The sequence below is a fragment of the Cuculus canorus genome, chromosome 3 (assembly GCF_017976375.1).
Source record: "Cuculus canorus isolate bCucCan1 chromosome 3, bCucCan1.pri, whole genome shotgun sequence".
In the NCBI taxonomy this organism is placed as follows: domain Eukaryota; kingdom Metazoa; phylum Chordata; class Aves; order Cuculiformes; family Cuculidae; genus Cuculus; species Cuculus canorus.
The window spans coordinates 44,147,049-44,163,668 of NC_071403.1; the positions used below are offsets into that span (position 1 = coordinate 44,147,049).

General features: G+C 39.0%; 1 protein-coding gene across 2 annotated transcripts; it reads right to left on the bottom strand.

The window, feature by feature from the left end:
- Positions 1–3,381: 3,381 nt before the first annotated feature.
- On the bottom strand, positions 3,382–14,651 carry MTFR2 (mitochondrial fission regulator 2). Of its 2 annotated transcripts, none has more exons than XM_054061132.1 (8): positions 14,450–14,651; positions 12,909–13,040; positions 12,429–12,533; positions 12,056–12,186; positions 9,787–10,004; positions 8,362–8,659; positions 5,889–6,075; positions 3,382–4,393 (listed from the first exon to the last, which is right to left on the bottom strand). In XM_054061132.1, exons 1-8 carry the CDS (start codon positions 14,510–14,512, stop codon positions 4,295–4,297), a joined length of 1,233 nt encoding a protein of 410 aa, XP_053917107.1. In that variant the 5' UTR covers positions 14,513–14,651; the 3' UTR covers positions 3,382–4,294. The 2 variants fall into 2 exon arrangements, with proteins under 2 accessions (XP_053917107.1, XP_053917106.1); XM_054061131.1 differs by having other exon boundaries at positions 3,396–4,393; positions 8,362–8,662.
- Positions 14,652–16,620: the final 1,969 nt, after the last annotated feature.

Consider the following 16,620-nt stretch of genomic DNA (forward strand, 5'->3'; position numbering starts at 1 on the left):
AAAAAACATAGTATGTCCTTTCAAAACATCTCCAGAGACAGAAATCAGCTCAGTACTTTAAAAACACAAAGAAAGTCAAAAAAGAAAGTATTTTAGGAGGACGTAGTGTCCTGATAGCTATCAACTGCCTTGTAAATCTTTCCACTACCATTTCGACTCTACAAAGTCAATTATGAAAGTTTGCTTTACAGGTACTTTGAAAGACTTTCTTATTTAATGCCTAGACTTACACTTCAAAGCAGTTTCAAGAATCATTTTCTGTATCTTCCAATAATTCTCCCAAACAAGACGAAAGGGACAAGAATGGCTTGTAGGCTGACACATGAACAGAAATTTGTCAGATGGCAGGCTCTGGTACTAAAAAAATAAAAGAATATAAAGCAAGATACAATATTTAGATACATGTACAAACCTGGTTGGTTTTACAGGTTTGGTCATTGTCAATTTTCGAATTCTAACTGTCATTAAAACTTTATGAGAAGCAGCAAGCCTACAAAGCCACATCAAATTCCTAAAGGAACTGCTTCTTACATCAGTTCTTTTCTGTGTCTTGGCTAACTTATTCTGATTTTAAAATAAGTTAATAATAAATGCATGTTCTCATCAACACAATGTATTTATATAAGAAATAGGGCTATATAATCTTAATGTCTAAACAAACAAATAAAAGAATTGCCACGTTATTCTTCACAAATACCAGTGAAACTATGCTTAAGACAGGTCTTTTACATAGCAGTATATTCTCAATGCCACACATGTACAGTATGACGAATATACATGCCCAAGAAAGAAAATAAAAAAGCATATTAATATTGAGGACAATGCTGTCCAGGAAAAAAAAAAAAAGCTGCATTTTCTCACTTACAAATGTAATAAGGACTCGTTACCTTTAAACAACTGAAAGTTATTAAGTCAAATCATGCCATTGACTAAGGGCAATATGAATGTCAACTTCCAACTGTTTCTCTCAGTACAGCGTGCCAATACTGCCAATTTTAACCACTGGAAAACTTAGAGAAGGCTTCGTTTGTGTTTGTTTTTTTTTTTTTAAAGTGTCTTTCAGTCAAGTCACAGCAGCGTGTTAAGCATTGGAATAGAATCTGCAGGCTCTTCAAATCTCAGACATGCAAGAACAATGCACTACAGTATCATACACAATTAATGCAGATTATTCAGACAAACCTGTAAGGTAACAGAGACATAGCTGAGATCAATGCCACTATAAAAAAGTGTATTGGTAGATCATGTGGGGATCTGTTCTCAAAATCCGGTACAGGAATCAGGATCACAAATGTCTCCCGGACCTAGAATCGCTGGCAAGCAGATTTCAGATAAAGCAGAAACGAAATCTGGCTGCAGGCCCTACTAACATCGTGACACCAGTTGCTTCTAAAGTCTTGCCTGCAGGACTTTCTTTCCCCAAATCTGATCAGTAACTCAAAGGCTGACTTGGTTAGCAGGATCCTTTTGTCAATGAGGCTTTTGCAAGAGAACAGAACAGTAATTAATTCCTGAAAAGAGGAATAAACTGAAGGCAAGGAATACTGTTCCGTATTCTCTGCTGTGCCTTTCCCCCCAAACTCTGTACCTACACGTAGAGAGATGACAGATTGATTATACATTGTCTCTCGCAAGTAGTGAGAATCTGGACAGGGCTTGTGCATTATAGGAGTCTGTCAAATAGCAGTATTTTGACAGTTTAGGTAACTGTATTTATTACTCTCCCTGTGACGGGAAAGCTCACTGACTGAATACTCAAATTTCTTAGAATCTCCTAGTGCTTTTAAACAACTGCATTTTTCCTTCTGGCCTTGTTTAGTCAAAACATTTGAAACATTTATTCTTGTTTCAATTTTACCAGTTGAAAAGATTGACATACTATACCTCTTAGCCTCTCTAGTGGAAAACAAAAACAAAAGCAATTTTCATTCGAGACCTCCCCAGCAACATGAAGAAAGACATCCTGCCCAAAAACTTACCAGGAGTAGCAGAATAAACTTTCCAGACTTCTCCAGTGACAAGAATAAGGAGGCACAGCATTTCACAAGATTGTTCCAGCAGACCAATATAGTGCTTATGTTCCAGAATCTCCTTCCTCCTCCCACATACTGCCACCTCTTCTCCAGGAGTTGCATTGCCACCAAGCAATTCAGTCAGGGACCTTATGTAAGCAAGGTTATTTGTAGATGAGGAGGGCATGGACTTGAGGAGGGCATGGACTTGAGGAGGGCATGGACTTGAGGAGGGCATGGACTTGAGGAGGGCATGGATTTGAGGAGGGCATGGATTTGAGGAGGGCATGGGCAGCCACAGAGAACTTGAAGTTGCTTCCAAGTTGTTTGGGTCGAAGAAAATAAAATAACAGTCATGTTTCCACTAGTTCTGAAACGGAGAAAAACCTCTGCAATAGATGCTAACCTCGGTCTAAATTTTGCAGTTTCACAGTAAACTCTGAGATGTTATCACATGCCACCCAAAGACTTCTTAAAGTATAGCAGGGCTCAATGCCTAATCTAATTTACATCTGGAACTACATAAAACAAATCATCTGTTCTCATAGCATGTGTAGACAGTACACAGCTGGAAAAAAATAAATAAATCCCAAGGCTCCTGACTTCTTTGCTCTAAGAAAGTGGATAACTGTACAAACTGCACTACCACACAACTCACATCAGACCGACACAAAAATCAGAGACTGCACCCAATAACCTGAAGGGTCACATAGCTCACTAAAATTTACAGATGCTTCTGAAGTCTGACATTAGACCCTTGGTTTGGGGTACTAAAAACATCTTTGGGAGAATTCTCTTCCACAGCACAATGGGCAACAGGCACAAACTGGAACACATGAAGTTCCACCTGCACATGAAGAAAAGTGTCTTTACTGCAAGAGTGACAGAGCACTGGAACAGGCTGTCCAGAGGGGCTGTGGAGTCTCCTTCTCTGGAGATACTAAAAACCCAACCAGATGCATTCCTGTGCAACCTGCTCTAGAGAACCTGCTTTAGCAGGAGGATTAGATTTATCTCCAGAGGTCTCTTCCAACCCCTATCATTCCGTGATTTCATAGCAGTTGCCAAGTTTAGGCAGAGAATACAGCAAACGTGCATGTATTTTGAAAGCGGAAAGAAATGGCAGGTCAAACTGTTACAGACTAAGAGGAATGGCAGAATGTGATAAAATGCAGTAATTACTGAGTTGGTAAAGGAAAACATCTAGAAGGTATAATTTTAGAAGCACAGATCAGCAAGCCACTGAAGTACCAGTTTTAGTCAAAAGATAACTTTTAAAATTAAAACAGAAGTATAGGATTTGCAAAGTAATTTCTTACAAATTCAGCAGTAAGACAGAATGCAGCTGCCACTCTACTGTGTACACAGGCAGGGAAATAGAAGACAGCCCACAGTAATTGACAAGATTTGGTTTTATACATCAGGATAATTAGACAAAAGAGTACGTGAAGGCAGCTACTGTAAGCAGTTGATTGTAATGAATTTGTAATTAAGGAACTCCAAGTACTCTAGCAGGAAAAATGCAAGCTTAATTATGGTCAGTTCATAAGACAAAAAAATTAGTCTGCAACACAAAATGCCACTACCACACATATCTATGAGAAAGCAAATTTTATTTTATAAACTCTTGTGAACAAAACAGACTTTGTATGGAGAAGCCAAGGAGGGACTTAATGTTATTTACATATGGAATTCAGACTGTGCGCTACCAGGTTTTTATCTCAGTATGCAACTCCTCCATATTACGGGCATTTAACAGACAACCTGCAGTTTACCTTCAGTGCAACAGATTTTCACAAACACAAAAGTTTATCTACTTACCCAAAATAAGTCAGAATACTGTTTGCACATGGTAAGAAGTTGCATGAGCAACCTGAAAAGAAAACTCAGGCAACTATACCATAACAAAACAGTACTAGCTACCATTATTTAAATACAGTTATATGTAACACACTAACAAAGTTTGCACTTCAGTGTAAATAACAGAGCGTAAACTGACTGCACACCTCAGCTGCCCACCAATTCTTTTTCTTTCACACACACTTATTTCCTGCATTTCCCATATTTCAAACACACTGCTCCATAGCAATAAAAACCTTTTTTTTTTGTTGTTGCATGCATCATATTCACAAGTTCAGCTGCTGGGAAACCAAGAAGGAAGAAGCAATTTTACAAACCCTACAACCCAAATTTCAACAGCATAGGAGAGATGTTCTGGAAGTGTTTTAGAGTGGACTCTCCACTCATACACACTATGAAGTCTCCTCAAAAATCTCCGTCAGTTAAATCTGAGCTCTCGCTTTCCATGTTGATGCCTGTTTAACTTCATCGCTTCTTACAATGCTAGATTTCACATTTGGCTTCAGACTGCAACGTCCAACCTGTGGAGCAGGGATGGAATTAAAATTATACCCAAGACAACTGAATGAGAATAAAGACAAATTTTACAATAAAGACAGTTTGGAAGAGCTGTACTTCTCTTAATGTAGAAAGAAGAAAATAGTAAGCCTGTGCAAGTGTTTAAAGTACATTTATTCCTCAAAACACTCAAGGGTAAACAATTAAAGGCTTGATTACAAGTTCATGAGATTACTTTGCTTTAACCAGAAAAAGCCCATCTCTCCATATTTACCCCTGAACATGTTGGTCTCAAGAAGTCTCTCTTCCAAGACTTCAAAATTCAGTTGTTGGATCCTGGAACAAAATCTAGATCATGGAATAACTTTGATTTTTGTATCTAGAATCAGGTATGACTGCTATGCCATGCAATGCAATGCTCTGCAGCATGTAAATAGAAGCCTGGCTCATTTTAACAAGTTTCTAATTTTTCCTTTGGGAAAAGAAAATGTCAGCAGGGAAATTTATTAGGACTGCACCACAGCTGTTGACTCACTACAGTGTGTAAATTAGATGCTACATTTGGTTTGCAAAATCCTTGTGGCAGCTGAATATCTGGAAATACAAATACACACCTTAGTTTTCCTTGAGTTTTTAAGCCAAGCAGCTAGCCACGCATATAAACAACAGTCTTCAAAGAATGTCTGGATTTCCACATATTTAGGACTATTATTTCCTTCCACTAGGCTGACAAAAAAAGCCACAGTCTAAGTATTTATGTCACTCTTAAGACTGAATCGCTAAGCAGAGAGATTTAAATTACTGAATTACTGCCACCTATTTCTATTCATCTCACCTAAGAAGTTCTGAGGTTTGTGGAAGTCTCTAACAAATAACCGATACCATTGGACTGCATAAGCTCAAGGCTGCTCTACAGAAACCAGAATTACCTTAGTCCAGTGCTCTGTCTACCACACTTTTCTTGCTCACTAAAACCTGCATTTTTCATGTGCTTTGCAAGAGCATTCAGAATCACACCTCGTTCCAGATAAAAACGCAAACTGTGTGGAAATGATAATACCTCAAATTAAAATATTTCAGCCAATGTTTTAATTTAAATTTCTGAATAGATAGCACGTGTTAGACCTCCCGGTACCTTCCTAGTATCATTATTTGTAAAATTAGTCAAGAAGTAATACTAACGTATTACTAACCAGACACACAGTTGCTATGCACAGGTACCTGCCAGTTACCATCAAGCAGAAGTCCTAAGTTCAGTCAACTATGACCTCAATTTTTAAAGTCAATCTCTTAAGTTTTCCTCTTGGGACATCTAGAAGCGTATTTATCAGTCTAAATCACCCAAAAAATTAATCTTTGAGATTTTTCTGCCTTGATTATACTTGAAAAAAGCAACTACCTGCACTGATAGCTTAAAACATTGTAGAGAAGTTGTAGACTTGAAAAAACCCTGCAACCATCCATGAAAACAACAGTCATTTAAGGCATATAAAAACACATTCCCATGTAAAAACATACCAGTGGGATCTCTGGACTAGAAAATGGGGAACTATCAAAAGATCGATTTTCCTTGTCCAAGGAATCATCATCTTCATAATTTCTATGTGCAAATTTTTGCTTTAGTGCATGAGTTAGTAGAGCAACTGGATCCCAATCTGAATTTGGCCTGTTTCTGGGTCTAGAAAGAGGAGTACCACCAGGTGACCTAATTAAAAAAAAAAAAAAAAAAAAAAAGAAAATTAGAAGAAAATTTCCGGCCCTTAATCTTGTACCGAGCGATCCAAAATCTAGGGACACAACTTCTGTATACATCCTATCCTTTAAATCCCTGATTAAACTAACAATGCCGCTAGTGTTACTTTACATCAATTCAAACAGGACTAACACAAGCACACCCAATAATTCATCAGCCAGTTTCTTAGCTTGAAAATACAACTTGATGCTTTTTCACAAAGAAAAATGGCAGTAAATCAACACAAAGAACCGAAGTATTGCAAATAAATAATGAGATGGAAAAAAGTAAAAATGTGCAGCTTTCATAGAAAGTCCCATTTATAAGTCACATTAAGTTGGTAGGAATCTCTCACTAACAAATTTCCTAACAATTGTGAACATAATTTGATCTAAACTGCATTAATTTTTAATTCACAACAGTATGCCTTTCTATGATCTCACAAGAAAGACAACTTAAAAAATTCCTCAGAGCAACTATACTGAAAGAGAAAACACTTTGTTTAAATCAAATACACAGCCAGGGTATGATAAAGTCCCATTTATAAACCACACATACTCAAGTTTCATCACAAAAAAAAATTATCATTACATTTGGTACAAAAGCTTCAGAGACAGGATTTTTCCCTCCAAACAAGCACCTGAGCATCGAAATAGGAATATTTTATAGGCAAAAAGTAGAGTTTACAGTCCAATTTAGAAAAACTGTTCTTATCAAATTCAAAATCAAAAGATAGCAGAGATGCAAGATCAAAGTAGTACCTGCATCCCAAAACCTAATACAAACATGGAAATCAGTGACTAGCCCAAGAAAATAAATCATGAGAAAGGCTTCCTAACCAATGAGGTACTTGGAAAAAACAAAAAAAAACGTCAATATACTAGCACTTCACAGGCAGAAGTGTTATCTCCAGGCCAATGAATTGTACCTATTTGACAGCACTGAGGTCAAAGCCTGGCAGTTACAGTCAGTGTCATTTAACACTAAACCTGAAAGGACTTCCTACGAAAATCAAGCTGTTAAAGCACTTTGCCCAATGTGTAACCTGGTGCTCAGGTGGTAGGAAACCTAGATCTTCAGGCTCTCAACTTCTGAGAACAGAGGTCTTGTCTTTACAGTGCACATACTAAACTACCATCAGACCACTGCCTAGAAGAGTACAGCAGTCTTGATCATCACTAATCCCTCCAACAATTTAAACTCATTATTCATTAAAGTTCTACATTCAGATGCCTAAATCCAGGAAACATTTTGGACACATACTTGCTACTTCCTACTAATTATACTCCTGCTCAACACGATGGTTGCTAAAACTATAAATCTGAACACTTCACTTTCTTCATTTGCTGTACATGGAATTATATGGAAAAAGAACATATATAAGGGAATACACAGGTTTACCTAAGTGCTCTTCATATTTGCTTTATTTACTGTGAAAATGTCATTAAAAGGGTAAGGATATGCTTTAGATAACTTGCCCAAAACTTGTTGCTAGTTATTTTCAGGGATAAAGCCCACAGTTAAGAAAACGCTGAAAGAAGAATGCAGTAAGTTTTGGTAAATGACATTCTTACTGCATTAAGAGCCCTAAATCATTATTATAGACTCAGTTGTACTTATATACTTTTTCAACTCAAGACGTTCAGAAAAGACCTCTATTACACTTTGCACAGCAGAGCAACACTGACCCAAAAAAGTATTGCATTTTTGTAATGTCCGCTGTGCTTAGCGTCAAAACAGCAGGCCACTAAAACCATTTATAATCCAGCTGCACTACTGAAATGCAAATTAATGCAACATTGTCAATAAAAGATGCAGCTTGTATTTTCCTTAACACTTCAAAGCTAGGACCAGAATACTTGGGGTATGTTGACAGTAGTTTACCAATGTTTCCACAAGGATTTATCCTTTCACAGTGAATCTAAAGAGTTTACTACTTCAGATCAATTTCCTGTTACAGTAGGCAACTTTGCAGGCGCTCTCCAGGTAACAACACACCCACCTCTCCACTTTACCCTGAGATTTGTATACTAAAGCAGGAGGCTAGTTAAATACTCTGATATTCAGCATGTTTTAAATGCATCTAAAAGCCACGTCACAAGTATCTTTCATTCCAAGCTGTGAACTTAAAAGGTATCAATTTAAGTTTGTCAGCAGCAGCTGCTCATTAAATGATTTTTCAAAATGGTGAAAACTTAAAAAGTGCTGCAATGCTTACATAGTCTTGGATTACTCAGAGACACATTCAACCCAACCTACCTCTCAACAGCTCGCAACCGAACTTTGTTTAGGTCTTTCAAAACATCCATCATACTGGGAACGGTTTTTGTACTCTGGTGATCAGCACTATCAGCTATAGTTGAACCACTGCTTCTGGCAGAGCGACGTTGTTTTATAAGTTCAACTGTTGAATTGCTAGCATCAACACCAGATGGTACACCAGAAGGAAGTGGAGGAGGCGAGGGAATTGCAAAGTGATTGTGAGAGACAGACAATGGCGTAGAAGTCATGGCTGGCACTGAGTAAAATCCATCTGGAGTGTTGAATGTTTTAAAGCCTTCTGGAAACAGTTACAAAAGAAAAATAGTCATCTTTTTAGTTAGTGCACCTTCACAATTAACAATACTAAGCAACACCTAGAATGACTCTGTTTTAAGTCAAGATAAGACAGCCTTCTTGAAGCTCTTTCTTATACACCTTGCACATCCACAGAAAAATTCTATTTAAAACAAAGAACACTTTTTATTTCAAAGCCGCAGTCTCAGAACACATGACATAACAGATACAAAGTGTGTTGTACTGCCCCGATTTCTTCCATTTCTGTCTTGACTCTAAGCACTAGGTAAATTAGCAAAGCAGCACTGCCACAGCAGAGCAGCCTGCTACTACATAGTTTGTTCTCAGTGGTCAGAATGTTACAATATCCCACACGAAGCAAATACAAAGATAACTACAAAATACATAAAACAGACTACAATACTGAGTATAATGGAGAAGAGAAAAGGAGAACTAACAACTTAAATACAGCACAGAGATGCCTGAACTGTTTAAGTTCACTTGGCACAACGCACACCACTTCAAACGTTTCAGCAATCACAGTGCAACTAAGACAATCAAGACTTTAAAATTCTCTTTTCTTGGCCAGCGGGCAGAGGGCGTTTTATAAAAAATGAAGTCACAAGATAGTTGTTCTCTGATATAAACTTCAGTCTTCGATATTCTAGTGGCTTAGACATGGCAAGCTGTGAACAGGAACTCTACAGCAAATTTGCAGCATTTCTTTTTGTTAAATTCTGAACCCAACTTCCTCAGAATACATTTTTTAACCCATTGTTTTGATAATCTGTCAGAAAAGTAGAAAACCCAAAAGTGATACTTAATAGTCTAACTTTTTAAAGCAGTAATTGGTAGTCTATGAATAGCGTTGTTGCTAAGCTACTTCACAAACAGAAACGAGTATGAAGATCAGTTTGGATCAACTGCATTCAAAACTGGCAAACAGGCCATGAAAAGAGGGGAGAAGGAAGATACCAAATGCTGTAAAGAAAATCAAAATATTATAGTCTCTAAATTTTGTTGGTGTAACCTCAGTTAGAGAAATGAGAGGTGTTCTATAGCAATATAAGAAATGGCAAGCCGTGAGCAAAAAGCAAAACTGGTTTGCTGCAAACCAGAAAGTCTTACGTGGCAGAATGCTTCCCAGTGTCTGCGTTGAAACAATCGCAGCAATCTGGCCACGAAGAAAGGTTAGCTCATCTTCAAGGGCAGAAATTTTCTGGAGTGCTGCTTGCTCAACCAGGCTGCTTTTTTGTGTACTGCTTGTTGGAACACTTTGTACTACATCTATAGATGGACGTAGGTCATGATAAACTTTACTTGTTTCTTTGCTACATAATTCAGCCCTAGAAAGCAAAAAAAGACAGTTTCAAAAGGCTCAGTCAGCAATGGAAGTCTCAAAACTTACTCACTGTCTGTTCAAGCAAGTTTTCGTCATTCAGCAAGATATGACATTGGAAACTACTAAAGAAAACTTTAAACATTTAACTACTCAGAACCGTAAAAATATTTTAAGTATCCCACTGCTCCGGTACAATGTCCTTGAAAAGACATAAATATAGTCAGATAATTTACTCTGTGATAGATTATACACCATAAGGTCATAACATAAGATTGAGTTATTATTATTCAGTTACTATTACACTGACATTATAAAGGTGTTGCTTCTTCCTCCCTACCTGAAAGGGCAGATATAAAAGGTGGGGAGAGACAAATAATAATGACCTCTTAATTAGGGTTCCTACATTTTAGTTATCTATCAAACCTTGCAAGATGAACATTGCAAGCAGCAAAGAAGTTCCAATCTTTCAGAAAATATACTGGAAAAATAATATGAATTTTAATACACACTTGCAGAACAAGAATCTCATCTGCAAGCAACATATGTACACAGGTTGCATTAGAAAATTGTACTAGAAGTCTCCAGCTTTAATTTTATAAATTGTTTCACATCTGTGCCTGTAGAAATAACCTTAAAATACAGAATGAGCGTAAAGTCAAACTACCAGAATTCCATTATGAAACAAAAGAATTAAATTTACTTTATTTACTCAAGATGCACTAAGTTCTGACTAAAACAAAACCAGACCTTTTCCCTTTTATTAATCATCCTAACTTCAAATCAGACCGGCAGCACTGCCTTCTCACTTGCCAAAAACTCCTGCTCCTCAGAAGAAAAAGATATCAATTACAATACTTGTTCTTGATAAACATCCCACAGAGCCAGGAGAGGAGGAGAAAGGAAGAATGAAAACAACAAAAGAATGAACTTCCACGGATCTGTGAACCAGACTGATTACAGAACAGCACAAACAAGACAAAACAGACCGTAGTTCCTTTTAACAATTTTCTAACTCTTCCAGTATTTTACAGCTGCTGCAAAAAGCCCTTCCATAATTCAATAGTAACATCCCAGGAATTACAAGATGAAAAAAAAACACTTCTCTAATAAAAAGTACATTATTACATCAGTCTCTTGTAGTTTTGTTATCAACAAGCAGCACAAGGAACAGATAAACACATGCCAATATGAAGTAGAATTATGTTGCCCAATACAGATGTAATAGGAGACAAGTGTCCAAATTTTAAACTTAGTTCTGGCTGACTTATCCTCTGATTTTGAACGGATCCTTCAGAGGATCTGTAAAAGCCAACTTCCTATTTCTTCTGTAGTGGGGAGAAAGGGAAAAAAATAAAAAAAAATTTAATAGTATTTGTGTCTATATATTCCTGGATAACTTCTCATTTCACAGTACATGTAATACTTCATAGCTGTAAAAATATTTTCCTTTACCAGTCTGTAAAAGCTAGAAAGAATAGTAAAAAATATATTCAAAGTAAATTTTTTAAATTATGCATTTAATTAAAGCAATTATGTTTTACTTTCCATTAAAGCAACCATCAAGATTTACATACATAACATGGTAGTAATTGGCGTCAAAAGGAAACACTTAAATATTCTTTTTTGTTCTCCCTTCTATAACGTTTCTCAAAACACTTGTAAACTAAAATGATAAAGATAAGAATAATCTTATTGTATGTTGCAATACTCAAGTTTCCCTTAGACTCCCTCTCCCAAGGTATTTTGTGAGTGATAACAAATTAAAATACTAGTAATGCATCCAATATGCAATTAGGCAGAGAAAAGAGGGGAATCAATTTCAGAAACCTTTCAGATAAGAATACTCTATATAGTAAGAATTTCCATGTAAACACAAACTGCCACTCTAAAAACCCAAAAAGCTTCCAGAGCTGGTTTACCAGGAACCCTGAAAGAGCTAGGAAAAAGGAAAAAAAAAGGGGGGGGAGGGGGGAAGAAAAAGAACAAAATCACACACCACAAAGGAGAGAAGATGTTTTAGTACTCCTTTTATGCACGTATTCTACTTTTGCTTACCTAAGTCTAGTAGATGTTTGTTCCTCGTCATTTGCTACCCATAGAACATCAGCAAGTGATGGACCTAAAGGAGCTGGAGCAATGCTTTGTTCATCATTATCTTGAACCAGTGGACCTGGGTCTTCAACAAGCTAAAAACAAAAAAAAAAAAAAACAAACAATGTGAAGAGAAAACACATTCAGGACATAGTATAAGTTCTGCCTGAGCAAAAGGAACTTTAAAACAGTGCTTTAAGCAGTGAATATAAGGGATGCAACACAAGAACACACAAGCTAAAAAGAACAGAAAAGCTATCACTTTAAGCAATTTACATTAAGAAACTAGAAAACTTTGAAATTAGTTGAAGCATACGCATAACAAGAAGTCACTTACTTTAATGTAAGGCCTTGGGTAGGGCTCTATGGAAAGAATTGTCCCAAGTCTACGGACAACACTCCGGGAAGATCCATATTTCTTTTTTTGGCAAACAGATACAACCTAAAAATCAGAATATCTTTTAATCTCCGAAGCAAGTTCAAAGCCCTCTCTTCTTACAATCAAAGTTAGTAAATAATTTAATGTTATATGCAATTAAATATAAGAGTTAGTTTAACCAAACCTCCCAGTACTCTTCCCAAGCTGAGAGTCTAAAGAGGTCTGCACAGGCTGTTTCCAAAACATTGCTAGGATACAGCTTGTACCCAGTATATTTTAGAGTGGCACAAACGTCACTGAGCAATGCAGCATATATGCCATGTAGCTAGTAATATTCTGAAACACTAACAAAAGAAAAGTGCATGTTTGAGCAACCATATGGATCTATATAAGTTTTTTGGGGAAAAAAAAGTGAAAAAGTGAACATATTTAATGTACCTTGACTTGATACTTCCTTACGACTGCATATAACTGCTGGAAATGTCTTCTGGATAGGATTGCTGAAGGAACGCATGTTCTGACTGTACGACTGATGCTGCTACTCAACATGCGAGTTTCCAAAAATATGTCCTGTCAAAAAAACCCAAGAACTCCTGACAATAAAAACCGAAAATAACCAGGATGCCTCAAAGTATGAGTCCTAGAGATACCTCAATAGTTTCACACCAATGAATGGGGCATTTCCAAAGACCCAGTGACAACAGCTGTGGCAAATCGCGGGACCCCCTGGCAAAGACCTGCACATGAGCCCATGCTCTCACATCAAACCCTAACGCTGCAGCCGCTGACCGGTTCTGTTTCCAACAGGATGCCCTTCCCAGGTCTCTAAGGACACACCAATAACTGCTGCTTGGGAACAATTATGAAGTTTTTCATTTAAAACAGCAAACCATTAACAACTGGAATTATGGATCGCTTTCCCTGTTCCAAGAACCACTTGAACAACTGCATCACAGAATCACAGAATAGTTCGGGCTGGAAGGGACCTTAAAGATTAGCCAGTTCCAACCCCCCTCCCATGGGCAGGGCCACATTCCACTAGATCAGGCTGCCCAAAGTCTCATCCAACCTGGCCTTGAACACTTCCACGGATAGGGCATCCGCAACTTTTCTGAGCAACCTGTTCCACCACTCTCATGGTGAAGAAGTTCTTCCTTACACCTAGTCTAAACCTGCCCTTCTTCAGTTTATACCCATTGCCCCTTGTCCTATCGCTACAAGTTTCTGTAAACAGTCCCTCCCCAGCTTTCTTGCAGGCCCCTTAGACACTGGAAGGTCGCTATAAGATCTCCTCAGAGCCTTCTCTTCTCCACGCTGAACAAGCCCAACTCTCTCAGCCAGTGCTGGTATGGGAGGTCCTCCAGCCCTCTGATCATCTTTGTAGCCCTCCTCTGAACCCATTCCAACAGTTCCATATCCTACTTATCATAGAATCGCTTGGTTAGAAAAGAACTTGGAGATCACAGACTCCAACCGTACATATCTGCCACTAAATCATAACAGTGAGCACTTCATCTACCTATCTTTTAAATACCTCCAGGGATGGTGACCCAATCCCCTCCCTGGGCAGCTTCTGCCAGTGCCCGATGATCTTTTGTGAAAAAACTTTTCATGATGTCCAGCCTGAACGCCCCTGGCGCAGCTTGAGGCCATTCCCCCTTGTCCTGTCCTCTGTCACTTGGGAGAAGAGGCCAGCTCCCTCCTCTCCACAACCTTCTTTCCGGTAGCTGTAGAGAACAATAAGATCTTCCCTCAGCCTTCTCTTCTCCAGGCTAAACAACCCCAGCTCGCTCAGCTGCTTCTCATAACACTTTTTCTCCAGCCCCTTCACCAGCTCCATCACTCTTCTCCCGAAACGCTCCAGAGCCTCAGTGTCCTCGCAGCGAGGGCCCCCAACTGAACGCAGCATTCGAGGCGCGGCCCGGGAACCCCGCGGCATCCCAGCGCTCCGCCCCTCGCCCCCTGGCCCCAGGTCTCACCTGGTAGGGCTCCCAGCCGAAGTACTCCAGCACCCGCCTGAGGAGATCCAGCACCAGCGCCATGGCCGCCGCGGGGCCGGCGGGTGAGCCCGTGCCCCCCCCCCCGCCGCAAGGCCCGCAGCGCCAATGAGGGGCGGGGCCCAGAGCGCGACAGGCCAATGGGAGGCTCCGCTGCCCAGCGCTGGGCCAATAAGGGGCGGCGCAGGGGCTGTCGGGAGCGGGGTCCGTTTGAATGGCGCCTGCAACGACCTGGGGTGTAGCGGGGAGGTATAGCGCTCGTCGCGTGGGTGGATTCTCCAAGACCAAAGGCACAAGAGGAACGGTGCCGTGAACACAAGCTGCGGTAGGCACGCAACCCTAGGAAGGCTTAAGCTTGAGTAGACGAAGGGTAGGGCTCTCTAATAATAGAATTGTAGAATAGTTTTGGTTGGAAGCAACCGTAAAGATCATCCAGTTCCAACCTCCTGCCATGGGCAGGGACACGTCCCACTGGATCAGGCTGCCCAAGGCCTCATCCAACCTGGCCTTGAACACCTCCAGGGATGGGGCATTCACAGCTTCCCTGGGCAACCTGTGCCAGTGCCTCATCACTCTCATGGTGAGGGTCCTCTGAAAACTGTACTCGCTTTAAAAAAATGTACTCCTCACTCATTCCTCCAACACCTTAGTGAGGAAAATGAAAATGCTGGCACGATCTGATGGTAACAACCACACACAGTTCTACCACAAAGCTAGGAAGAGGCAGCATCTCAAAAGCAACAGCAAAGCCAAGTCAATTTAGTTTTGACTGCACCACCACCAAGAATTTGCTTTGGAACTGGAGATGTGAATTGGGAACTTGAACAGAAATGCGTGACGTCTGTATGTACAGCTGGGGCCTGCAGGATCTCCTCAACAAGGTTTTCAGCTTGACCTATAGGACAGATTATCCATTCTATGGCTATGACATTTCAAGCATAGCTTGGTCCTATTTGTTAGTTTCAGACTGATGTTAAACTTCACCTCATTAAGATAGTCTTTGGCACTGCTGCCAGTTTGTTTAGTCCTTTTCTTTCTTATTCTGATTTAACATACACTCAGCCTGTGTGAGCACTGATAGAAAGTCCAAGGAGTAAAACTGGGTTTACATTTCAAACAGCTATTAAAAAATGCACTCTATATGTAAAAGCAGATCTCCCAATAATGGTCCAGTTTGCCTAAACTTGCTGAAACACAAGGCAGGAATGACCCTTTAGTAACCACTACAGGAGAGCAAGGATTATTCCTGTTTCCCTTTATACAGATGCTGGCAAACTAGACCAATTCAAAATACAGTTTCCTCAACTACAGTTTGGATTAGCGACCATACTACCTTTTTCTGCCTTCTAGTGTTTAATTTGGAGAGGGCAGATGGTTGACTGCTTCCCTAACAGTAAAGCCAGAAAGAGGTCATTCATTATATATGTATTAAATAGAATGAGATGGCAACTAAGAACAACTACACTTTAAAGTCCATATAACATTATACTACATTAACAGCAGTCTGACAAAGAAAATCTAAGTCTTGCTGTATCAGAATGTCCTTGTTCTGGTAATTCAAGTATGTTACTGTTCATCCTTAACATTCTGTAGGGTTAAAAGAGTACTTACCACTAAACCAAGTTTGTGGGTTTGCTGTTTTTGTTTAAAAAGCTCAAACAAGTGTAGCAGTTTGGCTACAAAAATACCGTAAGCACAATTATTTTTAAATAGTGTCCAAGAAAGAAAACTAATTTTGCTAACTTTTACTATTGAGTTACAAGTTCAAATTTACACATTCCATAGAATGGAATACTAAAGAAAGGTACTTGCAGGGTACTGTAATAGAATTCACACTTTATAGAAAATGTTCAGTACATCTGAAGTATCTTTGCCGATTCAGTACTTAAACATATCTGGATTTACTTTTTCAGGGATTTTTGTGTTATTTGGTTCATTACCCCCCCTCAATTCCACTGAAGGCTGTAAATGGGATATAAGATTTAAAGACTTACTCTTGCCAGCTTACACACCTGGAAATACAAGTCCACATAAAGAAATTAAACAGGCAATTTTAACAAACTAGAACAAAACTGATAATGGAGAAGCTAGATTGATACTGCCACTGATTTCTTTAAGCATTCCGTTGAATCCACAGAAAAATCAAACTATGA

Bases quoted from the DNA above. Each gene is read 5' to 3' on its own strand.
- MTFR2 (XM_054061131.1), bottom strand. From the start codon at position 14,512: ATGGCGCTGGTGCTGGATCTCCTCAGGCGGGTGCTGGAGTACTTCGGC. The intron at 13,041-14,449 runs GTGAGACCTGGG...TTTTTTTGACAG, and splicing joins TCGGCTGGGAGCCCTACCAG to GACATATTTTTGGAAACTCG. The intron at 6,076-8,361 runs GTAGGTTGGGTT...TTTTTTAATTAG, and splicing joins CGGTTGCGAGCTGTTGAGAG to GTCACCTGGTGGTACTCCTC.